This window comes from Thrips palmi, unplaced genomic scaffold (assembly GCF_012932325.1).
Source record: "Thrips palmi isolate BJ-2018 unplaced genomic scaffold, TpBJ-2018v1 HiC_scaffold_6, whole genome shotgun sequence".
In the NCBI taxonomy this organism is placed as follows: domain Eukaryota; kingdom Metazoa; phylum Arthropoda; class Insecta; order Thysanoptera; family Thripidae; genus Thrips; species Thrips palmi.
In genome coordinates, this window is record NW_023144633.1 from 8,384,313 (window position 1) to 8,410,857 (window position 26,545).

Below are 26,545 nucleotides of genomic sequence, written 5' to 3' on the forward strand. Positions count from 1 at the left end.
ATTTTATTAGGTTCCCACAGTTTTCTCACTTGCCAAGCTTTTGACCCAGGCATTACAAATTAAGTTACGTCAATCCTATAGGGTTCTTGATTTCTAAATCGAAAGGCAATGCAGCCACTGTTATGGCCTTATGTCCTGATAACAATTAAACTATGCAATACCGAGACGCAATTATGCAGTTTTATTGAAAGCAACTGGATTGTTTTATTTTTTTGTGAATTTTGAAATAGTAGTATGGACCATGGGGCCTGGGGCTGCCGGCGGGAGATGGTTTTTTAGTCCTAGCTCCTAGGCCGCTGCAGTTAGAGGGGTATACTAAGCGAGCGGATTGTAGCTTAGACTGAGACCTACAATCGCCTCGCTTACTCTACCCATTTAATTTGAACGGTTTAGGACTTACAGCCGAAAAACCGTCCCCGGCCCATGCCTCACAGTGGCCGGCAGAGGCGCCCAGCGGCCGGGGCAGAGCCATAACGACGCGAGCGCCGCGCGGTGGCGGCCGGAGCAAGCACCAACTGCCGCCGCGAAAGGTAGTTCGCCGGCCCTATGCCGCTGGGCCAGAGCCGGTGCTCCATACCATCTTGCTCCGTGGTCATCCGTCCCGTCGCCTTCGTTCGGCTTCGGCTTCGGCTTCGGGTCGGCGTTCGGGTCGGGCCGCCCTAGCCTCGCGCAGGACGCGCCCGACACAAGTGCTCTCCAAGATGAATACTCGCGAAGGACTATTTGTTCCCTGATATTGTGGCTCAGTTTTGCAAGTATTGAGTTTTACCTCGCGTAAGATGCGAACAGCATTTACTGACACTATGGTACTAGTAACACTTACAACTTGTACAACTAACCACTGCCACAACTCACCGTCAAACTAAACATTATTGACGTGCCTCAAATGCGATGGTGATGCCATTCATAGCAGCCACCTTGCATTAACTCAGTTTCGTCACACGCATCCCAACGGTCACAGTACAATCAGTGACGCGTAGAAAGTGGACATTACACTAACACTGCGAGAATAAGGCGGCGTGCAAATAATACGTCACCCCTTTTAGGCTGCTTTTCGACCCCCCTCCCCCATCATCACTCAGCGTCATCCCTAGCGTGTCCCTCCCCTCCCCCTGATGACGCAGTTTTCTGATTTTGTTGTGTTTTCGCTTAAGCGAGTGTCACTGTAGGTGCAACAACATAAGTAATGGCTCAAAGTTTAATACAAAAACTCTTTATTTGTAAAGACTATAGGTAAAAATGAAAAACAAAATCAGTCCTAGCACTAAAATCGAAGCCAAAAAATTGTCAAAATTGAATCAGAGTGATAACTCAAAGCTTAGTTTTATCCCTTAAGGGGAGGTTCTGGTGAAAATGCTATTTTCTCCTAAATAGGTCCCACTGTGAAAATTTGTTAAAAATTTAATGTCTTATCAAGTATTTATTAAAATTTTTCATTGGGGAGGCACATTCTATGCCCTGAATCTAGTCGCAGAGCCTTTTTCTCCCATTTAGGCTATAACTTTAAAAATCTTCTTGCGCATACTATTTTGTCGTAAAAGGTTGGCTTAGACATTTTTCACTTCTTCGATTCATTCTTTTAAAATGCCGGCATGCCCATCTCAAAATGTCAATTGTATTTTTATTCGCAAGCTTTCTAACCAAGCATTTCACTAAAATTGATCAAAAATGTACAAAATAGACAAATTTTAGGGACTTTTCAGCTTAAAAAGCTAATAATTAATAATGTAATGGAAGTTTTGAGCTATGCATGCCGGAATCTTTTGAAAATGAGTCGAAGAAGTGAAAAATGTCAAGGTCAACCTTTTACGACAAAATAGTATGCGCAAGGAGATTTTTTAAGATACAGCCTAAATAGGCTCAAAAAGACTCTTCGACTGGGTTTACAGCCTGGCATGTGCCTTCAAAAGTCAAATTTTAGTCTCCCCAATGAAAAACTTTATATTCCGAACAAATTATGACTGTAGGATCCATTTGGAAAATGGCAAGATTTTCACCAGAACCTCCCCTTAAGTTTTATTCATTAACACTCGGAGGCCCGTAGTCTTGGCACTACAAATACAAAGGTCGTAGACTTCTCGCCACTCCAGGAGGTGAAACGAAATGTCTCGCCACGTTATGGTCAGACATGGAAGTCTCGCCACAAAATAGCGAGACCTTCCTGCCATCACTCTCATTCCAGGAACGTGACATCACGTTGAAACGAACGTGACAAAGTGTCACGTTCGTTTGAGCATTGTGTCACGTTCGTTTGAATGTGAACGAGCTGATTTTCGGCCAATTCACACCCAAACGAATGTGACACAATGCTCAAACGAACGTGACAGTTTGTCACGTTCGTTTCAACGTGATGTCACGTTCCTAGAATGAGAGTGATTTCAGTGGCTCTTTGCAGTGACCAGACAGGAGTGTCGCCATTTTGGAGCCAGATATTTTTGTCTGACGAAATTTTGACGAGTCTTTCAGGTCTGACCAAAACTTGGCGAGGACGCGAAGTCTTTTCACTTAATTAACAGTGGGGCTAGGACTCGAAAAAAGAATTAACGGACCTAAGACATGGCTAACATTTGATCCCCTTGGTAACTCACCGCTCACATTCTCTTTACATAGGGGAACCCGACCTCTGAAAATCTCTCAATCTCACCACACACTCAAACATCACATTTCACACATTCTCAAAACCACGCACGACATCCACAATCCCCTTCATTCTCGACATTCTCTCATCATTCACTGGTGAAACTTAAGCGTAACTGAAGAGTCAAGCATAAAATTGCGCTGGAAGATGTTACGATTGAAATGAAGAAGTATACTCCAGAAAAATACTCCCATACATTTAGGAAGCGGAATCTGAGGGCGCTTGGTTTCAAGCGTAAACTGGTAACGCTTGAAAACAGAGGGAAAGGCAAAGATTTAGTTTTAACCAGTGTTCTTGCCGTTCTTGTATACAATCTTATACTCGCGTCGCATTCACAGATTCAAGCAACACCCTTTTGCACTCAGAACATTTACGTAACGCCACACACACACACACAAACACACACACTTGTTTCGAAGTCAGCCACGACATTCCTACACAGTCCCCAACACTGCTTAACACAGTCACTCACTTCCACAGACTTTGTTAACATTGTTGCTCAATCGCCTTACATTCTTAACCCAATTCGTATGCCTCCATTGTATTCCTTATATGGAGCGTTTAACTACTCTGCAAACCAAAGAGTGCACATAGTTGACTTTTATGGGGGAGGGGGAGACTTCATGCATTCCTGCTTGACACATACATGAGTCGTCTTGCATGGACTTTATTCTTTGATGACTAGTTGACAAATTTTATTGAGGATTTCTCAATATGGGTCCTTTTTATGTCTAGACACAAAAAGAGTATGGAAACAAGGGGGAAAAGATGCACTTTTAAAAATCATCAAAATTCAAAAATTTCTAACTTGGACCATGAGTTGATTTTGAAAATTTCCTCACTAAGCCAAAAATAAAAAGTTCAAGACTTTCCGTCCCAACGGAAGATGCAGGAAGATTATTTTCCTAACGTTCTAAATAGCAAAGTGGTACTTTTCTAAGAAACCGTCCAACATTTTGGATTGAATTTTGTTTTGGGATCTGACGATAACCGACCTATGGACAATCTTACTGATCTTACTGAGGTTTTTTAAAGCCTACTTGCAAGTTCCATCGGGGTCCCCCTTAAAGAGTCACCCGGGTACTCATTACAGTTTGACGAGTGCACTCTTTGGACGTTTGCTTGCAGCGAAGCATGCGGCGCACTGCGAGGAAGTGCACGTCCGTGGTCAAGTTCTACTGCGTGTACGGTTTCCTCACGTGGCTGGGCACGTGTGTCACCTTTGTGGTGGAGCCGTCGCATTGGCCGGAGGTAGCGCTCAGAGCAGTGCGGGCGCTCTCAGGCAGCAGTAATGGTAAGGTTCCACTCTGCAAACTCAACAGTGTACTCAGAACACTCTCTTAATCGTGTACTCACGAGTACACGCTCTTCAGCGTGTACTCACGAGTACACTATCGTCAGCTTGTGCTCACGAGCACACTCCCACGAGCGTGTACTCAACTGCATATATTTCAAGGATCTGAGCACACTCTCGTTAGAGTGTACTCATCTAAGCACACTTTCGTGAGTGTGTACTCATCTAAGCACACTCTCGTTGGAGTGTACTCATCTGAGTACACTCTCGTTGGAGTGTACTTGTGAGTACACGCGGAACAGAGTGTACTGATCACACTGTTGAGTTTGCGGAGCATTTCCATTTCGGTCTCGGATCGATTTGGGCCATGTTCAGTGTTGCCTGAGAAAGTACATTCTAAAAGTCATGTAGTGAAGATTCTTCATATAATTGTGAAAATTCTCTACATTATGGACGTGCACCTGACTTCATAACTTAAATGCACTGCACCTCGTAGATATTTTGACGAATTTTACTGTAGCCTATTACAGAGAAAATCTCCACCGCAGCGTTTCACCGTAAGACATTTAGACTGTACGCAAAACGGGCACAAACACACTCGGAGATACAAAGGAGGTTGTGGCTGTTAATTCTGATGCCACTCGCCACCGTACATCGAAAGAAGGATTTAATCGCACCCAGAAATACAGTGGACACAACTTCAAGGAACGGAATTCACTGTACCTTAGAAACTGTTCCCTCCCCCTTTAAAAAAAATTAGCGCAGGACAAAAAGAAGGATTTTAGACCTAAATTTCCCTAATCCTAAATTTTGGAGTCCAAAATCCTGTTAAATAGTGCACAGCTTACGAGCAGAAAGTGCACAAGGATTTAGAGCGAGGATGCGCTCCTGCACGAAACTTCGTGAATTCACAGAACTTCCTTCGGCTATATTTTCTACCGAGGGACCTTCTTAAATTCTGGAGATTTCGTTCTGCAGTGTCTGACGACGGTGGCATGAACGAGGCGGAGAGCACCGTCGTAGAGTGGTTGCATGGCGTCACGGCATGCCAAGCCATCTTCGTCGCCTCCAGCATCGTGCCGGCCCTCGTCACCTTCGTCGGCCCATTCGGAATCCTCGTCTACGTCTTGCTCGCTGAGCTGCAGCAGCAGATTGGGCGGGCAACCGAGGTGATTTCCGAAGCTAGGGTCAGGGCGGGGAAGAACTGGACGTTTTGCAATCTTTCTCGATTTCGACTCTAATTGACAATCTTCAGCCAAAGTATCCATTGGGTCAGTTGATCTAGCCCCAAAGTACGACATTTCAAGCATCGGCGAGTGCGTTTGCGGCTTCATTCAGTAATAAACGACAAAAAACAGTGTGCGATTCTTCCCCGTCGAAACGGGGAAAAATCGAACACCTAAGGGGAAAAATCGGACATCGGCTTTAATTTCACAAAAACCTATGAAACTAGGTCAGAAATCTCTTGGGAATGATTATCGGGGATAAGACTCGCGATACCCACTGGAGCAGGCGCTCGAGTACCCATATGTAAACAGAAATCATCTTAGCATTGTTAGGCGGTCCGTGGCGGCAGGTTTTTGAGGTTAAATGACCAAAATATATGAAATCGGCAACAGTCATGTTTGTTTCCTCACTAATTGTTGAGAAATGTTAAAATACACTTGTAAGCACCACTTTGGTGGAATGTGAGGGCAATTCGACGACCTTTATAGAAAAGAGGGGTGTTCGATTTTTCCCGCACCAGTTTACGGTTTTTCCCCGTTTCGTATTTAACCCTTCATTCGTAATCCAGCTGCAAATCTGATAAAACATTTGATCGTATCTTGGTCTCCACACTTCCAACTTTCGTTTACAGTAAGAATATTGGTCACAGTAGGCTCAGAAAGTCGTTTAAAAGAGATATCGCGGGCACGAATTTTGAAAGTTTTTAAGTGGTTTTAGACGAGACCTCGTTTAGAGGTGACTTTGAATACTTTCTGGTTCAAGTAGGCTAAATTCCTCTTAAACACAATCTAGCAGACCATCATTAAGCAATACTGAATACTTTGCACGTCCCAAAATAGGCCAATTTGTGTCAAAAGTGAGGTGTGCGTTTCTTCCCCACCTTGCAGGTGTTCAATTTTTCCCCGCCCTGACCCTAACTGACAGTCCAAGTCACGTGGACATCGGACTTGAGGCGACGTAAGATGACTTCCTTGATCATATGACATGACATAAGGTGAATTCTGTTGTCATCTGACATGACTTCCGTGGTCATCTGACAGATGACTTCCGTGAACATATGATTTGACATGAGCTGACGTCCGTAAACATATGACTTGACATGAGCTGACTTCCGTAAACATATGACTTGACATAATCTGACTTCCTTGGTCATCTGACACAAGATTACTTCCGTCAACAACACATTACACGACATAAGGTGACTGCCGTGGACATTTAACAAACGATGACTTCTTTAAACACTTCCATGACATGAGTTGACTTCCGCGGTCATCTGACATCATATAAGGTGACTTTTGTGATCATCTTACATGACGTAAGATGAATTCAGTGGTCATCTATTGTGCCAGTCACTAAATCTGAAATAATGCCTGAAACTCTTTCTAGAGCCCTGGTCTTTGGAACTATAGGTGCAATGACCCTAACATGTTTCTTATCCAAACCGTCAAGCGGATTTAAGCGAATGGTGGAATGTTATGCAGTGCTCGGACTTTCTGAGGCATCTTGGCTGGTGGCAAGTCGTCGCTAGCTGACTGGCGGCGGCTGAAAGGGACTGACACCCCCTGGTGCCTCGTTCGAGACAGGTTAGGCCGGCTGGTCGCCATCCAAGATGTCTCGAAAGTACGAACACTGATAATTTGTCATAGCCGCGGAGGACTAAGGTAAGTGTCTCTTAAATCGGACAACTTTTCGTCGGAGGACAGCATAGTTTTTACAACATACCGGGGGTAAAATAGCAAGTAGTGGGTTTGAGTACACCATGAATGTATCACTATGCAACATGCACTGCGAGAAAAGATCACGGTAAATCTTGTACTGATTACTCCAGACTTCACCGTACTTTTTTAACAGGCAATTCCGTGGTTTTTTTACAGGCAATACCGTCCTTTTTTATACAGGAAACACCGTACTTTTTTTTACAGGGAATCCCGTACTTTTTTACGCGGCAATCCCGTACTTTTAATACCTATCAAAAACTGCTATAATTTTGTTTAGTCGGTTGACCCTCTTTTCCCAAGTTCCTGCTGTACGCAACTGCTGAAGTCGGACTCCTGGAGCCCCCTTTCGACCACTCGTTGGAAAGGTCTTGACGAGACCTATCGAAAGGTGCAGTAAAATTTTTCAGTCGGTCGACCCCCTTTTTTCAAGATCCTGATGTGGACAATTCTTGGAAGCGGCCCTTGTTGGGACCAGACCTGGTCCTTCCTACGGCATGGACTGTACGGAAGAACGGCAACTACTGTTAAAAGACTACGGAATATTTTGTAAAACAAGTACGGTGGATACTGGTTTTTGAAGTACGGTAAAGTTTGGCAAAGAAATTATCCAGGTTTTACCGTCATTTTTTCTCAGAGTGTGGTGCGTGCTCAATTTCGTGCATTAAACTGTGTGAACACTGAGATGTCGCACTAGTTTGTACGAAAAGCATGCATGTGCTAAATCGTGTTAGACCAAAATTTAGAAAGGAATATAGATGTGGGTGCAGTAGAGCACTAATCCGTTGCATTGTCGCTGTGTGGATGGGGCCCTGCTCGACGCTTTGGTGCGCCATGGAGCGAGCCTTGCTGCTTCAGTGCAGACTGGTCAACGCGTTGCTGGAAGACCTCTTGCCACACTTGCTGGTGTCGGCGTACGTCCTACCGCTGCTGTCCATCGCCGATGTAAGACGGTCGGAAGAGCCAGCAAGCTTTCTCACACTGAAGAAGAAATGTGCATGGTGCAACGAAAGTACAAAGAAAACTGTGCAAAAAGGGTACAACGAAGATGGTAGAGAATACAACGAGAGTTGTACAAATTACACTCTCAGACCTATACGGACTTTTTTCTCTCTTGCTTATTGCGTTTTTTGAGCAAACGTAAAATGTACTATTTTCTTCTTAACTATGCACAATTTTGATCGTAATAAAGATAAAATTGTCAATAGATCATGTAGAAATTGAAACGTTCATTGCAAACGACAAAAAGTCCGGTTTAATGGACTAAGTACATTATACACTAAACAAAATAGTGCCTTTCTAAAAAGAAAATAGTACATATTACGTTTGCACAAAAACCTTTATGGCAAGAGATTAAAAGTCAATACGAGTCTGAGAGTGTACAACGAGGCCTGGAGTGCACTCGGCATGTCATGCCGGTTCGATTGTACTTTGTACAACAGTTGTTGTACTTTAAAAGTAAGAAAGTATGGGGCGATTTGTAACAGGGGTGATTCGTAACAAATGCGTTTATTAATTTAAGTGGAGGGAGCAGAGGAAAATCTGAGAAGGGCCCCTCTTTCGCTTCAAGTTCAGGGTCCTTGAACAATCGAAGCGGATGTGATCGGTGCTCAGGTATAGTTTTGGAGGGCGTCTGAAATATGGGGTACACCGAAATTTCGGCAAACAGGCAAATCTTCTATTTGGAGTTCTAGGAAGTTTCTGTCTGAGGCTCCCCAGCTACGAATCACCATCGAATTACCGTTGGGGCCTTGAAGCGTGACCCCGTTACAATGTAAACACGTGGCATAAGTTGCTTTTACTTTGTCCAGTGATAGTTACGGACGGATTTCTTGCGTAACAGGCATTTGGGGTGATTCGTAACAGACCCGTATAAAAACAAGAATTTAAGTAGTTCTTGATGTTAAATGCTTGAATTATTTCTCGAATCATCTGCTGTTTTATTCCAATACATTTACACAGCTCGAAATGCATTTTAAAGCGAGGTATTCTATGCTTTCCTTTAAAAGTGAAAAAAAATTGAGGTTAGGATTGACATAGCCGGTCAGTTCATGCTGAGGCGGTCAACGGCAGCTTGTAATGTAGATTTTTAGACGTCTGCAGGACACCCGAAGAACAACTGGTGGAGGAGATAACATTCCCGACGATGTTTCATTTAATGTGTAGGATGTTATGGAAAGCCCCATGGCTGTTACAAATCACCCCATGCTGGGGCGATTCGTAACAGCATGCAAGGGTTTGGAAAACGTCTTAGATTTCAAAGATTACGGACTCCAGATTGATCCAACGGAGCTGCACAGTCTAGATGAAGGGCCAGAGTGCTCAACTGGCACAAGTTTGACACCGATATGCAAAATGTTCTTAATTTTCCGAAATCTGTTACAAATCGCCCCATACCCCCTTAACATTAATTACTGATTTTTAAAATAAGGGTCAGGAATTTTTGTAGGTTTCTGTGCAAACTAAATTTTGTACATAGTACACTCTTATTAAAGCATGCTTCCAAGCGCACTTGTGTGAGGCATACCCCTGAGAGTGTGCCTGGCATGTACACGCTAAATAAGAGTGTACCTTGCAAGTACACTCTAAAATAAAGGAGCTGGGTCCCTTTTCTTGGGGAATTTATTCAATGAAATTTTACCCACATTGAATACTATTGACACAAGTAAATAAATTCACTTTACAATGGCTATAATGAAAACTAGCCCTACGCAGGTCGTGGTCAACGGTAATGAAGCCGACCAGTACGCAGTCATCCTGGGCCCAGTTATCATCATCACTTTCGTCCCAGTTTGCGAAGGCGGTGAAGAGCTGGAGGCTGCGAGGGAAGGTAAGCAAGCTTTGGCAACTAAGCTAATTTTCGTCGCAGAACAGGGTTTCGTTTAAGGTATCTGAAAAATTGAGACATGCAGGAAAAAAGAAGTTTTGGGTAACGCAGTTGTATGGTTACTGTAACATAAGAGTTCAGGTGTGTTGTGCACACTGAATGTTTTAGTACAATTTTGTACGTGGCCTCAAACAATTTTTAGCATGAGAACTGTTTCGAACAATTTTGCACGCGGAATCGCACAAATTCAAGTGCAATCGCGCACTCTCAGACACGTATTGATTTTTTTCCCTCCATTATTGACTTTGCGTACGTAGTTTTTTCAGCAGCAATAATATGTAGTATTTCCTTCTTAACTATGTACAATATTGTTCACTATAAAGACTAAATTGTCACCAACTATTGACTTAAAAAAAATACGATTTCAAGAAATTTTAGGAGTCACGAAGTCAATTTGATAATTTTGTAAGAGTGTGGAGAAACAAAAGAAGTGGTGTTGTGAAGTTGTGGCTCAGGGGACTACCAATGGCAGTGGTACCAATGTGGTCGATCTGCCACCCGTCGAAATTTAAACTTGACAATAAATAGAAATCTAAATGCTGGTAAATTCAAAAAATTCCAATGCTAATGTATTCCGCAGTGTTCTGACAATGGAACATCTTTAAAGGCCATCATTATTAAAATGTTCTTAGCAGAAAGAAGGCAGTAAATTAATTTTCACGGGTTGGCAACTAGTTTCTCGGCGTCTGCGCCCTTGCGAAAATCGCGAAGCTGAAAGCACCAGCAGTCGCGAATTAAAACTGCCCCTCCATTGTTGCTGACGTTGAATTGTTTGGCTTATTTCAAAAGGCTATGGTTCTCTAGTCATGTTTTCTTCAATTCTGTGTAATAGTTCTCCCTCACAACGTATCAACAGCACGACAGTTGGTTTGACAAACTTCATAAACTCGGGAGGGATGGTTTCGAAACGCGGGTGAGTCTTGTTCGAGAAACATGAGCACTGCAAGTCGCGAGGTGGAGCGAAGTGGTCCTAATGCTAACTGAATCCCAACAACAACAAAATTGTTTTATTGACAGAAAAAAAAGTAATATTTGAGAAACTTTATGTCAGAAAAAAAGAACTTTTGTTATGCTAATTTTTTTGTGAATATTTTTTAGAAAGTTTTCACATAAAAATTGAAAATTTGTTTTATATGAATTTTCATAAGCAGGAAACAAAGAAAAAACAAGAAAGAGAGTAAAATTAATACAGATTTCAAATGCTACAGTTGGTTAAACTGTTAAACAGGTTGCAAACCTACTGCGCATGTCCAAAAACACTCCGATCAAGAAGTATTATTGGATAGTTCTACCCGAAAAACTGCGTTCGAACCGACACCAATTCTATTGTTGCATCTTGTCTACCTGCAGTCAAAGAAATTTTTCATTTCGAACGTGCTATTTCAGCTTTTGGATTAAGCTGTACAGATCCAAAAAGAGGCTCGGCTATTGGTCCGCCCCGTCTCGGCTCCCCCCACTCCCTTTTTTCTCCTTTGACGAGTCGAGTTTTGCCATGGAAACGGCGATTTTGACAGCAAATTTCTCACTAGGGGTACGCGCCGTTTAGTGTGGGCGCGTAGTGTGGCTGAGCGATGCGAATTGACATAGTTTGTACCCCTTGGACTTTGCTTGAGTGGCGAAATGTGCATCTTATGGGCTCATTATTGAGTGAACTTCAGACCAGGGGTACAAATGGAAGTGATATTCGTTATCAGAACACCAAAAACTGCTGGGATCAATGTCAAACTCGATTAAAAAATTTAAGTCCAAAATTGGTCAAAATTCGGCTAAATGTGAGTCTGGGAAGAGTTTGAAGGTCCTTGTTGAGTTCAGCACACCAAAAACTGCAGGAAGCAATTTAAAACTCGACTTGAAAATTTTAGTCCAAAATGACCTAATTTGGGGTGAAAATATAAGTCTGGAGTCGAAATGGAAGTGATTTTCGTTATCAGCACACCAAAAACTGCTGGGATCAACGTCAAACTCAATTTAAAAATTTTGGTCCAAAATTGGTCGAAATTCGGTTAAGTGTGAGTCTGGGAAAATTTTGGAAGTCATTTTTGGGTTCAGCACACCAAAAACTGCAGGAAACAGCATAAAACTCGACTTGAAAATTTTGGTCCAAAATGACCTAATATGGGATGAAAATATAGGTCTGGTGTTGAAATAGAAGTGATTTTCGGTATCAGCAATCAAAAAACTGCAAGAATCAATGTACAATTCAATTTAAAAAAATTGACCCCAAATCGGTATAAATTTTGGATCTGAGGACAATTTAAAGGTCAATATTGAGGACAGCGCACTGAAAACTACAGGGAAACACATAAATCTCAACTTGGAAAGTTTGGCCTCAAATTGTGTAGCTGAAGATGAAAATGTAGGATTGGCATTGAAATAAATGTAGTTTTTGTGACTAGTACTCTGAAAACTACATACAATACCTAAGACTCAATTTCTGTATATCGGTACTATTTGTCTTCATGAAGCACTCTCTGTCGTCATCAATTCCCTGATGCCACACCAATGCGAATCCCTCAGTCGAGTAACATTCAATTGCCAGCATTGAATCGCTTAATTGGTTACTCGTATGATTGGGTCACTATTCGATATCTCTTTTTTCTTAACTGATGAATTCAAAATTTTATAAGTAATATCTATGAAACATTTTGTCATTCTTTCATTGTGAACCAGTGAATAAAACAATATTGATTGGAATACGTTATCACAGTTAGTTTAGTCGGTTTAGGGTAGGCTGATCTGAACCAGTTAACGGGGACCAATTATTGTCAAATCCAGTGATTCGTCACATAGAGTCCAATGCCAAGGCTACCCAAGACTTAATGAACCAACATAATTTATCTTACTCAGGTATACAATACTGAGTAGTACCAGTTATATTAACTTCAGTGAAGTTAAAGGAATCGTCTCATTAAATCCATCCACTAATTCACTCACCGCTCAAAACCTGAGTCGTCTCTTTGATGCAAATATCTATTCAAACTCTATTAGGATTAAATATACACAACCATACATTGATTCTATAAATAAACACATGTTAGTACTTTTGCACTCTTGTCAGCTTGCGGCATTTCAATAGAATGTATTTCTCGAGTCCAAACTAATTTGCTGCTAATTTCAACACAAGTTATTTATGCATTTCCCTGATTTCCTCTACTATGAAATTTTAAAAAAGAGGATGACAATATAGAAAATGAAATAAGTAGATGCCCACAATACAAAAGGTCAAAATAAAAACATTCTTGTTACAATGATCTGCCAAAGTGCACTGACCTGAAGAAGATTCCCCTCTAACGGGGGAGGGGGGCGAGGGGAACGCAAGACGTAAATCATTTTCACTTCCATTCTCCATATTTCGCTGTGTTGATACTCCAAAGGGGTTTTAATCATTCTAGAATGTTGGAAAACTAAGGCCGATCTCATTTCCAAACCATTCTGCTTTTTATTTTGTTTTATTTGCTGTTTAGCTTCTGTCCCGTATTTGAGAGCCGCAGCCGCAGGTATGAGAAATTGGTAACTGCTGACTGTTGCCAACCTAACCATGCTAATGACCTGATTCGAAAAGATGTTTTGAATATTTCAAACGATACTAATCAATGATTTGAAACAAACTCGTGTTGGGAGAAACTAAGGGGATGTTAAATGCGAAATATGAGAGCTAAAGACCATGTACTTGCTGAGAATCGTTGGTGAGTACAAACAGACAGACGCACGACCAGTCAGTTTTTGGTGCGCCCAAACACGGCAAGGGCTTCGCTATCGCTCAGCCAAAAATTGGCCGTTAACTTTTTAACCAGATTTCAGCATGAGAATCAGCGTTCAAAGTTCTACAAGTCTGCAAAATCTCATTAAAAATAGAAGTAATTAAGAAAAATTAAGTATAGAAAATTTCCGAAATGCATAAAGGGCCACACAAATTGAAACTCAGGCCGGCTGAATCCTGGGTATACTATAAGGCTACTTCGTGCCTAAAAAAAAAAGTCAATTGCGTATGGACTCTTTGTCAATTGCAATTTGACTTTAAGTCAATAAAACGAACATAATCTTTGATAGATATCGAGGGTCCTATTCAAAAGATCTTATCTGGGCGTTCCCCCCAAGAGAATCTTATGTATCTTAAACGCAGGCGAATTTCACTTAGTTTGATCATTTAATACAGCTATATATTAATATAATTTGTGACTTAGTTCTCGTAAATCTGAAGATGGAGATCAAAGAAACCAAAAGTGCATATAGAAATATATTCCGTACTGTCGTAATCCCAAATGATCAAAAAGAGTGAAAATTGCCTGCGTTTAAGATAAGATTCTCTTGGGAGGAACGCCCAGATAAGATCTTTTGAATAGGATCCCCCGATATTGAGGAAATAGTACTTATTGCTGTGAAACTCTTTAAGGGGAGGTTCTACTGAAAATCTTACTTTCTTCAAATTGAGTCCCATTATCAATATTCATTGTAAATTTAAAGTATTTCATAGTCAATAGTTAAATTTGAAGTTTGGAGAGCAATACCTAGCCCCTAACCCAGTCGAAGAGGAATTTTCTGCTATTTCCAGTCGTAACTTGAAAAATTCTCCTACGCAAAGTATTTCAACGTAAACTGATGTTCTGGGCATTTTTCACTTCTTTGGTTCATAATTGATAAACCGTGGCATTAGTAAGATACTGGGACCATTACAAAACCATAAGCTGTGTTTTTAAGACAGCATGTCAATAAAATTTCAAGAAAATGTTAAAATTTCTGATATTTTAGTGACTTTTTTTCTGAAAAGCAACGACAAAATAAATTTGTTGGGTCCCATGTCTTGGTGATGCCACGCTTTATTGCATTTGAGCCAAAGAAGTGAAAAATGTCCAGAACATCAGTTTACGTTGAAATGCTTTGCGTAGGAGAATTTTTTAAGATATTGCTACAATAGGCTGAAAAAACCTCTTTGACTGGATTTGGAGGGAGGTATTGGGCTCTTAATTTCATGTTTGACCATTAACTATGTATTACTATACATCTGCAACAAATTTTTACACTGGGTCTCAATTTGAAAAATGCAATATTTTCAGTAGAACCTCCCCTTAACAAAAGATAAAAAGTCGATAGCAGTCTGTGAGTGCACTAACTTGTACGAAGAAAAGCATAGTGCAAAGTTGTGTGAGACTACATTCAAAAACTTGACAACGGATTTTAGTGTCTAGACTGATTTTCTGCTGTGAGAAGTAGTGTCATTGCCGAGTTCATTCAGCGAGAAAAAGGCTATTGTGATTCCTTGATCTGTGGCAGCAATAAGAAATTATCGCTGTAAGATGCAGTAAGTTTCCTTTTCAAGTTTTGGCTGGTAATTGCCGATATCATCAAATTTTAGCGTTCAATGTGACAATACACGTGAATCAATACAATGTTTATTGGACTGAAGATGGGACAAATAAGGGAGGGTGGGGCACCATGACCACCTTTTTTTTGTGCCTCCCTCTACTCCACCGTGTGGTTCGAACAGTTAAGTTTCTAGCATGAGGGGATTCTTTGGACCTCCAAGGACCTCTTCCACCCATTGGAACTTGTCTGCAATGCACGGCAGGCTCACAGAACACTTTGGAAAATAAAACGCAAAGTGGTCATGGTGCCCCACCTATGGGGCACCATGACCACCCCGTGGGGCACCATGACCATAGTAATTTTTTGGCCCAAAAAAGTGTACTTTCTACCAGTATTCTCATTGAAATTGTTTATATCGCTGTCATTACCATCAGGCCAGTCAACTAAACTAAAAAAAACACTGTAAAAACCTTCGAAGTATCAAACGTTCTAAGATGCCTTGAAATGGACGGTTTAAAACAGTTAACGCTCTAGGGCTTTCAAATTTCACATCCAAAGCTATGACATGTGTTAACATTTTATGTTTGTCTTGCTAAGACGAGTCCAAATTCGTATGCAGATTTCAATTTGGTAAATTTTAAGAAAATTATCGCGGTTACTACACTGCAAACAAGTGAATTAAATGCTGTTTCTCATAATGCCAGAGCCATCTTGGTGCAAAGTAGCCACGGATCGCCTTCGTGGCCAACTTTTGCGGTTTGGAACTCATTTAGTGCAAGAGAAACCACCATTTCAAGTCTCAGTTTCAGAACCATTCTTAATCATCTTGGTGATTCACAAATTATCACAAATTTGTGATAAAACTATCTATTCTGCAGCAATTATTCAACCTTTATACATTTTCAGAAGCAAAAAGCAAATTTTCGACAAAAATAAATCATTATCAGGCCAAAATATGAGAAAAAACACTCAAATATGTGTGGTCATGGTGCCCCACTAAAAAGTGGTCATGGTGCCCCACAGTGCAGTTTACGACTCTAAGGCTCCCCGAGAAAGCAAACAACTACTTAGAATTAAATGTGATGTTGAATATTTTGCCGAAGAGCCGACATTTTGAGAAAAACCTAAGACATCGAACCTATCCTCTCAAATGTGAGAGTGAGAAAAAATATCCCAGATTTGAAAAACGCCCAATTTAGCCAAAACGCTGTAACAAAAATTTTGGCGAGGTGCTATGGTCGTACCCTTGAAGCTAGAAGGTAGGGCTCTGGCTGAAAATAGTTAGAATTCTATTCTCTCGAAAGTCCGGTCGACCGGTTGCCGTCGGCAAAGTAGTTCCCGAGAGCGAGGGGGGTGGTCATGGTGCCCCAGTGGTCATGGTGCCCCACCCTCCCTTAAAGTGTGCTGCTAAACAAGCGTTTCAAGAGGTGCTAACAATAATGAGATACTGTTGAAAGATAATTTTCCCGGACCCAAGATCAACTAAACCCAGTGATAAAATGGCCTAAAAAGTGGATTAGAGGTCTTCGGCTGGGGCATCAAATTGCGTGAACACCATTGGGTTTTATACATAATCTAATATCTAATACACATCTTTGGACAGTAAAAATATTGTTTGTTTTTGGATCATTTCGGTCCAAATGTCTTTTTTTTTTTGGCTGAGCGATAGCGAAGCCTGTTACTCCAGTGGGGTTGAAAAGTTTTGTCTGTCTGTCGGTCTGTCTGTCCGCACTACTCCTCAGGGTTGCCAGCGCCCAGGACTGTTGAAAATAGTAGAAAAGTGACTTAGCACCTTTTAAAATAGTGACAAAAAAGTGACGTCTTTTTGCTAAATAGTGACAATAAAGTTACATTTTTAGACTAAATTTTGCTATGATCTGTAGAAAATTATCGCTTTTGGCACTTAATTGGAGCTCAAATACATGGTATGTGGGTGTAAGGACCATAAAACCGGAAAAAGGCGCGTGAAACAGAGGCAATGGAATGGTTCTGTAAAGTTAACGGGAACTTTTAAACTCGAAAGAACAAAAAGAGAAGCATTAAAGCAAAAGCTTTAAAAACAAAACGGTGTTAGGATACATCTCTACTTAAAATATAAAACTGAACCAAATTCTCAAAAAATACAAATAAATCTGATAAGATAGACTGGCCTATCTCGCCCGCAATAGAAGCCGGCCGCCTCCTAATTCACTCGCCTGACCGCGCGACGTAACACAACCACAACGCGGGGTCATATTCAAAAGATCTTATCTGGGCGTTCCCCCCAAGTGAATATTATCTTAAACGCAGACAAATTTTACTCATTTGTCATTTGATTTGGCTGCAAATCAATATGATTTGTGATAGAATTCACTTAAACCCTAAGATGAAAGATCTAAACAAGTAAAAGTGCAAGTAGAAATGTATTCCGCTTACTCTCGTGTCCGTCCAGAACGATCGAACTGAGTGAAATACACCTGCCTTAAGGCTAAGATTCTCTTGGGGCGAACGCCCAGATAAGATCATTTGCATAGGACCCCTCGTCAACAGTCACCGCCTTCCGACACAGCGCTGCCGCGCGGTTCGATACCTCGATAGACTTCACGAAACCGGCGGCGGGTGATTTGAACAGTGTTTTGAACCAAAGGCAAATTTACGCTTATAACGAAGTAAAATGGACATGATACCCTCCGCGAGCTCCAAAAAAGTGACAAAAGTGACAAAATTTCCAGAATAGTGGAAATAGTGAGGGCACTTTGGAAATAGTGAAAAATAGTGACAATAGTGAGTCGCTGGCAACCCTGAGCCTGAACGGCTCGGCCGATCTCGGTGAGATTTTGCGCACTTCTTGGGTATGTCCTTGGCTCGGCACACCATCCTAGCTCAACTGGTTCAGCTTTTATAGGCGAAAAACACCTAAAAAACGGCGAAAAATAGAGATTTCTGCAGATAGACCACTTCTGTCTTGGAGAAAGGGGGGTCTGGGGGCGGAGCCCTCCAGCCTCGACAAGTTGAAAAGTGACAAGGGTCAAGATCGTGTTATCTGTAAAACAAGGTAGGTTTACGCCAGACCGCGTCTTGTCGTAACAGGCTTCGCGATGTCTCGCTGCATGTTCCTCCAAGCCGCGCCTGGCGGACCTACCTTGGCCTGCGGCGCTGGCCTGCCTTCGGCAGGCAATGGCTTGTCCATCGTCGGTTATTTCTAAATTGTTGCATGCTGGGGGGCTCCGCCCCGCAGACCCCCCTTCATTCCAGATAGAGTTGCTTCATCCACAGATAACACGATCTTGACCCTTGTTACTTTTCAACTTGCCGGGGCTGGGGGGCTCTGCCCCCCTGACCCCCCTTTCTTCAGGGTAGAAGATATTTGCCGGCAGCTAACTCGATTTTCGCCGTTTTTTAGGTGTTTTTCGGCTATAAAAACTGAACCAGTTGAGCTAGGATAGTGAAATTTCGCGTGTGCCGAGCCAAGGACATACCAAAAAAGTGTGCAAAATCTAAGCCAGATCGGCCGAGCCGTTCAGGAGGAGTAGTGCTGACAGACAGACAGACAGACAAAACTTTTCAACCCCACCTGAGTAACGGGCTTCGCTATCGCTCAGCCAAAAAACAACTCTATTTACAATGTAGGGGGGTCTGGGGGGCGGAGCCCCCCAGCATTCATCAAGTTAAAAAATAACCGACAACGGACAAGCCATTGCCTGCCGCAGGCAGGCTAGCGCCGCAGGCCAAGGTAGGTACGCCAGGCGTGGATTGGAGGAACAGGCAGCGAGACATCGCGAAGCCTGTTACGACAAGACGCGGTCTGGCGTAAACCTACCTTGTTTAATTCAGGATATACATTTTCTAAACCGTTTCAAGAGTGCCACAAAGGACTCTTTGTTGCATGTATTGACCGTCGGTGTGCCTTCAGGCCTGGCAACGATGGCCTACTTCGGGCCCTGGCTGGTCGAGCCCTGGCACCTGCGCCGCATGCGGCTGGGGCTGATGCAAGTGGCGGGGGGCCGCGGGGGCCTCCTGAGCGGCCGCGGCATCGGCAGCCTGTCGCGGCGGGCGTGCGGCAGCGCCCTGCGCACGTGGTTCAGCTTGCTCCAGGCCTACCTCAATCTGCGCTGGGGCAAGAAGGCTCGCAGCTGAATTCTCCCTCTTCTCGCACATTTAACGTTACGCGGCATGATTGTTCACGAGACTTTATGGGCCAGTTGGACTCATTATGGGACACAAGGAAAAACCCAGGCAAAACGGGCACATCTTGGACAAGATGTGAAAATGTTGTTTTCACAACAAAAGCACGCATTTGGTGGGGGCCCAAAGTTCTAAGTGTCGAATCTTGTCCAGGAAACAGCAGTCCCAATTTTACTTCGTGCCCCAAAAATTACCTCAACTGACCCTACACAGCACTTAGCGTCCAAACGAATCCTTTTAACGTAAAAAAACGATCCTGGAATTAGAGGTACACGGGATTCGTGATCAGTGGCCTTCTCGCACTTCGGGTGTGGCAAAACCTGCTACTCCATTCAAAGGGTCCTTCTCCATAAATTAAAAACCCAAATAAATGAGATTGATGCCCTGTTGTGAAGTTGCCAACATTCCACCCGATTGAAGCCCGAATGAACTGCCCGCAGGGGATGGACGTTATGGGAATTTTGCCGAGGGGTCCAGCTTCTTGACTTCTTTCGCCAAGGTGAATGACAGCCACACGCCAGCCACCTGAAAACACAACGTGATGTGAATTTCAAATTTGTACTGCAGTTGCTGCAACGGAAAACCACTGCAAGTAAGAAGATGCTGTAAATTTTTAATGCTTGGCCAAGTACACACTTACAAATGTATGCTTGGCATGTACACACTCACAAATGCATGCTTGGCAGATAGGCCAACACACTTTCAAACGCCTATGCTTAGCATGGAGTTATATGGCGCCAACCACGCGTTTGTAAGTGCGTACTTGCAAGCATGCTTTTGTAAGTGTGTACTTAGTACAGTTGGGTTTGTAGTGTACTTTTAACTTTTTTTACACTGCAAAATTAAGTATGAAACAGTCTCACACTAATGCGAACGACAACGTTGCAAGCTTGCAAGTGTGGGGCACTAACGTTTCACATCTGGCCATGAGGGGCACGGTCCGTCCTCACTTTGTCGATCCTCGCTAGGAGACCCGCGTTTTCAAATGTGGGGTAGACCGTCCCCAACGTTTCCCAGGCGTGAGTGAGAGATTGGTGTCTCATACTTGCAAGCGTGAGACTTTTGGTTGATGCCCAATAGTGTGAGACCGTCCGACACTTGTGTTTGCCGTGTAGAGCCTTGAACAAAAGGTGAAACAAAAATCCTCACTTCACTACGATCCGACCTCTGAGCACGATCGCAAAAAAATACATACCCCGGGGAGAGCAATGGTGATGGAGATTGCCCCCAGGGCGTTCCCAAACTTCTCCGCGTACCACATGTTTTTTAAAGTGCAGCCCTCGCCATACGCTGCAACGAGTTGCACGTATTCCCGTTGTAGCAACAAGAACTGGGAAGTTTGTCCCAAAAACGAAGCGTCGTAGGTGCCCAGCATCGGAGCTGTAAAATAAATGTAGAATATAAAGCAAGGTTTGTCATTAAGTCCTTGCCGAGGCATTCGAACTTTTTTTGGGGTGCCCATTCACGTAACGTCAGCGAAAAAAAATTCAGGGGTAATTGTTTTCCCCAAACTCTTTCACGGGGGGGGGGGGGGCATTTTGGCCTCAGTGTTTGAGAACGGCTGGAGATGAAAAAGAAAGTCACGTAGTCTCTAGCCGTTTACCTAGAGAAACTCAAAAAATCACTCGAAAAATATGTTGGACGCCCTGGTCAGCGGACACCTCTGGAGATAAGCATTTGACTTTCATCCGACGAATAGAAAGTCATTCGTTAAATTTTGTAATTTTCTTTAAGTATGAGGTCATGACCTGAGGATCCTCATTTAACGGCGGCCATGCCACGTTCAACATAGTTCAGGTTCTGACGGATGTGACGTCACATTCGTTGAACACTGAGGTTTCTTCACTGGGAAAACAAAGGCATAAAAATTTCGCCCTTCAGGGCACAAATACTATTTAACGCCCTTTGAGGTCGTACACCGTTTTATGCCTTTGGGGAAGGGGGTGAATAATATAGGCATTTTAAGCAAAATTTTTGCCCTTCCAACAGGCATTAAGGGGGCTCATACATGTTAAAAGCATTTAAAAAAAAAAAATTTTTGATGTAGACGGATTAAGATTTTACAATTTCTGTGTTAAAATCCGTCTAGATAATTGAGTAAGCTTCATTTTGGCCTAAGGGAAGTGACTTTGCATTTTTTGGAGATTTAGTCGAAACGTTCAAAATTTTGCTTCTCGTAAGATTTGTTCGCATACTTGCTCAGATCTGTGGGGGGGAAAAACAGGGAGACTCATCCCCAGTAGTGTCAAAATTGACTAGAATGGGCTTTATATCTGCAATACTTTTCAAAAAAAAAAAAACAAATTTTTTTTAAAAATTTTTTTAAAAAAATTTTTCAACAAAAAAAGTTTTTATTTTTTTTTCTTTAAAACTATTTCAGATATAAGCCCATTCTAGTCAATTTTATGACACTACTGGGGAGTCTCCCCGATTTTTTTCCCCCCAGACTGAGCAAGTATGCGAACAAAATCTTACGAGAAGCAAAATTTTAAACGTTTCGACTAAATCTCCAAAAAATGTCCAAAGTCACTTTCCCTTAAGCCAAAATGAAGCTTACTCAATTATCTAAAAGGATTTTAACACAGAAATTGTAAAATCTTAACCCGTCTACATCAATTTTTTTTTTTTAAAAAGTGCTTTTAACATGTATGAGCCCCCTTAACGATTCACGCCGCTCCAAGGGCGTAAATCGTTTGCGCCCTTAACGGGCGTAATTTTAATGCCTTTGTTCCACCAGTGTCGTCTTTCAGCAATGCTCACATTCATCTGCACGTCGTTGACGAAGCTCCTGGCGAGCGCGCTGCCGTCGCCGCCGTCCCTGGCCAGCTTGAAGACGTCTCCGACGACGGGCTCGAAACCCGCGGCTGTGATGAACATCACAATGGCGGCGAATACTTCACAGACGGTGATGATGATCAGCAGAATCGCAAACTGTGTGAAGGCGCAGCACACACATCGCTGGTTCCTATTCAAATGATGCCATCTTACCCTGGAATGACATCCTACCTGGTCGCTACCGGAAAAACGCCCTTTCTCAGAGACTGGCAATTTTTTTACGCAATCAATCGAATGAACAATTTCTTGTGCTAATGGACCTTTGGAACGAAAAACCCGCACATTTTTGGGTATTTTCCTAAAGAGATAACGCTCAATTTTGTACGAAAAGTTCATCTGAGCAAAATCCTGCAGTAATGTCTCGTGCAAAATTTGTATACAAAAACATTTGGTGTGGGAGCATTTGGGAAGGCTTGGAGAAAAAACAAAGTATTACCACCATGGTCTCCACACCGAATTCAAAATCAAAGAGAGCAATGGTGCATTTTGAATTTGTTTCTGTTTTCTCTCCGACCTGAGGTTAAGGCCGTAGGAGCGCAAAATTTTTTTTTCACTAATTGATAGTGATCGATGTGGTAAGGCACCATGTCAAACCGTTTTGCCCGGGGACGCATATTTCGGCGTCGCGACGCCCCAAAGTTCGAAATTTTGGCTGTTTTTGACATTTTTCAGACCACACGACGGGGAAATCAAGGGTCGCAGCGTCTTGAAACTTTGCACACTTGTTGGCAGGGACGTATGCAGGGATGGTCTATTCCAATTTGCGCTCGAACTTCTAGTAAGTAACTGGAACGCCTTGAAAAGAGTGATTTTTAGGAAGCTCCCGAGCGGAATCTAATGAAATAGCGAAAAAATGGGCCATCACATCCCCTAGGCCATGCCTTTGTCTGCACGGGGAAATTTTTTCCATTCCTCTAGGAGGTGTGGTACTCGCGTCGTGTGGTCTAGAAAAACACTCAGATTTGAAGGTCCTGCACCAGTAGAGAGAGACAGGCTGCTTCGGCCGATGTTTGTTTCTGTCGCACAGCGGAGCTCGGGGCAGGTAGTGGGGGTCCGGGGTGACGCGCCGGGCGGACAATAGGGGAGCCGTCGAGGATCCGTCTGCAAGGCAGGCGGCCCCGGGGCCCCGACCAGTTTTGGCCGATTTTCGTCGCGATTTTGGCAGAAATTATCGTAGAACAAAAATTCAAACACCATTAGACCCAGCTTTCAACGAAGAATCCATTGCCGCATGTTCCAAAAACGCGAAAAGGCTCGTTTGAAAATTTGTATTTTGGGCCTGGGGGTAATAAATCAGCCTGTCATCATCGTCGCCTCGGCGCAGCCCATTGTGAAGCAGGCCTCTCCACACAAAAGGGAGGCGGTCCCTTCGCTACCTGAAAGCTAAAATTTTTCTAACGCGTCGTTTGACACTCATGGGATGTTCACCATTGTACTCGGGATGAAATTTTTGATCTTTCCATCTAAAAATTAAGTTTCTGCGGCCAATTTTAACAGAGCAACGAGAACAACTTTTTTAGCTACATAGAAATAATCAGTACTTCGCAAAACATATTTTGTCAAATTTGGTCAAAACTTTTGATTTTGACCTGAAACTTGGACTTAGGAGTTGAAGACTGACCCCAAACTCACGAAAAGCTGGCGATCTGCTCCGTGCGGCCCAGGCCGAGCCCCGTGCCGGGGTGTCATTCACCCGCACTCCGGCAGGCCGGCCATAAACAGCCGGCCCAGGGTGCATTGTCTGCGAACCAGGTCTACGGGGCATCGGGGCCCCGGCCTCAGACGACTGCGGATGCACCCGAAAACGCTCTCGGATGCTACCATTCTCAGAGTAGCCACCCGCTCCTACGCCCTTAATGTTCCAATTTAAAGAAGTTCTCCAGCTTCTGAGAAAGAGCGTGTTTTCCCGGGAAAGACCGGATTTCCCATTAAATGTGAAGAAAAGTTCTCTTGCATAGAGACCCGTGACTTGAGGTCGCCAAGAAATCTTTCGTCAACCCGCTTCGTTTTGTCGAACGGAATCGTTTTGTTTCCGAAATTTTGCCTAACGCAGTCACATTACGTTGGTGTGTCGCGATTGGTGAATATCGCACAACAAATCTTTAGCACAATTTAAATTTCATCAAATGAAAAACAAATAACGTCTGTTCTCAGACCGTTAAGGACAAAAATAAAATGGTCTGCACTCGAAATGTTGTACAGTTAAGATTCTCCACATTATGGTGAAAATGTTCCATAATATGGTGGTGCAGCTGACTTCGTAACATACCATTGAAAATTCACTGTACCTTATAGATTATAGATATTTTGACGAATTTTGTTGGTATTATGGAGAAAATCTCTACCATAATATGTTGGTGCAGCCTCTCACCGTAAGAAATTAACAGTGTGCTCACCATTAGGAGAATGGTGTAACTTTCTATAGCCGCGCCGCAGAATCCAAAGAGCGTGACGACGAAGATGACGGCCGCCAAGATGATGACTAGGAAGACGCAGCCCCTGAGGTGTCCCGCCTTGCCGCCATCGATGACGCTCGCGCACAGGAGGCCAACGACCATCGTCGCCACCACGCACACCTGCACCGACAATTGCACTAAGTCATCAGACTTCTACACGCAAAATGGGTCGTAGGGGAAAGTCGCGGAAGAAAAGTAGAGGGTAATAAAGAAAAGTACACCCTTATGGAGCTGATACCTTGACTTCGAGCCATCCACCGACCGGTTATGTTGACTCAACATGAAAATCTGAGTATGAAATCATGAAATCCCTTACAAATGGATGTCAAGATGCCCGCTGTAGGCCACAGGGGGGCGTACTTTTCTTTCCCAGTATTTTTCTTCCCCAACCCCTACCCTGAAATCAACCCTGAAACTGTGTGCCTTTGCAGCCCACACCAGGGCACTTTTGCCCGTTCACTACAAGGATAAGAGAGGCTTGTACAACAAAATTGCAACGAAAACTGTGACAGAAACGTACAGCGAGGATTGTACATAGAAAGTACAACGGGAGTTGTTCTGTCTGGCCCAGATTATCACAGTTTTGGTGTGATAATGTAATAATGGCGCTAATAAATTGATACATTCGTAAATGCAATGCAAAATTTATTGCTCTTTAAATGCAATAACTTTTTCATGGCGCGCAATAATGCAATAAAAAGTTATTGCTTTTGAAATGAGTTGATTACTACACTGAGAAAACCTGTGTTTGTTCTCAATACACACTTTTAGGTTTGTAATGCGCTCACCATGTTCAAAATTTCGAAGATGAAGAAATACTTGACAGTGGCATTGCCGGACCGGATTCCCGCCGGCATGGTGTGCTAGCAGGCCGCCGCTCGGTGTCACACTGAAAACTCGCCCACGAGCTGCCGCAAGATAGGTCGACTTGTGGCCGCGCCTACGCCCAGCGCACCTTATCAGCGATAACCCTCGGGAGATTACGATAGCTATCGAAATTTCCTGCTGCAGGAAGTACTCGTCTCCTTTTCGGAGAAGCATTTGTCACACATGGATCGCTGTCGGCCAAAAAGTTGAGTTCAAATGTGTACGGAGCCCTCCTCCAAAATGACTATTTTCTGTTTTCCAACAATGAAACAGGCGGGAAATTCAAAAAGATGCGAATAGGCCAGCAGCCAGCTGCCACGAAATTTACTAGTAGTTACCCCCTCGATTCTTATTGATTGATTTTATTTGGGCGCATGAGTTATTGGAATCTTTTCGAATTTCCCGCCTTTTTAAATGTTGGAAAACAAAAGAATTGCCATTTTGGGGTGTGCCAAACCGTTCTTTGTTAAGGAGTCGTGTGAACCGAGCGGAATACGGATTACCTCCTGCATCCCAGTTTTTCCTGGATTACCATTGGATCACTCGGGCACGCAGGATTTGCTCCAAATTTTCCCGGATGACCTCCAAGTTTGGGGTCATCTGGATAACGGATTACCAATTTGCCGTGAGCCGGATTACTTAAGTCGTTACCCCCTCGATGAGAATAGACTTCGCGACAATGAAGGTAGCCAGGAAACGCATGCGAAAATTTAGTTCGCTGGTTACATTAAATACGCCTTTTTTACGTTCAAAATTCCATTTACCAGAACACCGTGCATCAGCATTTTGTATTAATTGGCTGAGCGTTAGCGAAGCCCTTGCCGTGTTTGGGCGCGCTGAAAAGTGACTGGTCGTGCGTCTGTCTGTCTGTGAGTCTGTTTGTACTCACCAACGATTCTCAGCAACTACAGTGGCTATAGTTTCAAGATTTCGTATTTAACGTCGCCTTAGTACCCCCAACACGAGTTTGTTTCAAATCGTTGTTTAGTATCGTTTTAATATTCAAAACATATTTTTGAATCAGGTCATTAGCGTGGTTAGGTTGGCAGCGCGGCAGTGCTTACCAATTTCTCATACCTGCGGGTCCGCGGCTCTCAAATACGGGACTTAAGCAAATAAGCAAATAAAACGAAATAAAGAGCAGAAGGGTTTGGAAAT

General features: G+C 43.0%; 1 protein-coding gene across 1 annotated transcript; it reads right to left on the reverse strand.

Moving 5' to 3' along the window:
- Positions 1 to 20,495: 20,495 nt before the first annotated feature.
- On the reverse strand, positions 20,496 to 25,442 carry LOC117652033. Its single transcript, XM_034396666.1, has 4 exons — positions 25,309 to 25,442; positions 24,461 to 24,640; positions 21,990 to 22,160; positions 20,496 to 20,609 (listed from the first exon to the last, which is right to left on the reverse strand). Exons 1-4 carry the CDS (start codon positions 25,375 to 25,377, stop codon positions 20,496 to 20,498), a joined length of 534 nt encoding a protein of 177 aa, XP_034252557.1. The 5' UTR covers positions 25,378 to 25,442.
- Between the last annotated feature and the right edge of the window lie 1,103 nt (positions 25,443 to 26,545).

Coding starts and splice junctions, on each gene's coding strand:
- LOC117652033 (XM_034396666.1), bottom strand. CDS start 25,377: ATGCCGGCGGGAATCCGGTCCGGCAATGCCACTGTCAAGTATTTCTTC. Junction 24,641..25,308: donor TCTTCGAAATTTTGAACATG/GTGAGCGCATTA, acceptor TTGTCGGTGCAG/GTGTGCGTGGTGGCGACGAT. Junction 20,610..21,989: donor TCAACGACGTGCAGATGAAT/GTGAGCATTGCT, acceptor TTTATTTTACAG/CTCCGATGCTGGGCACCTAC.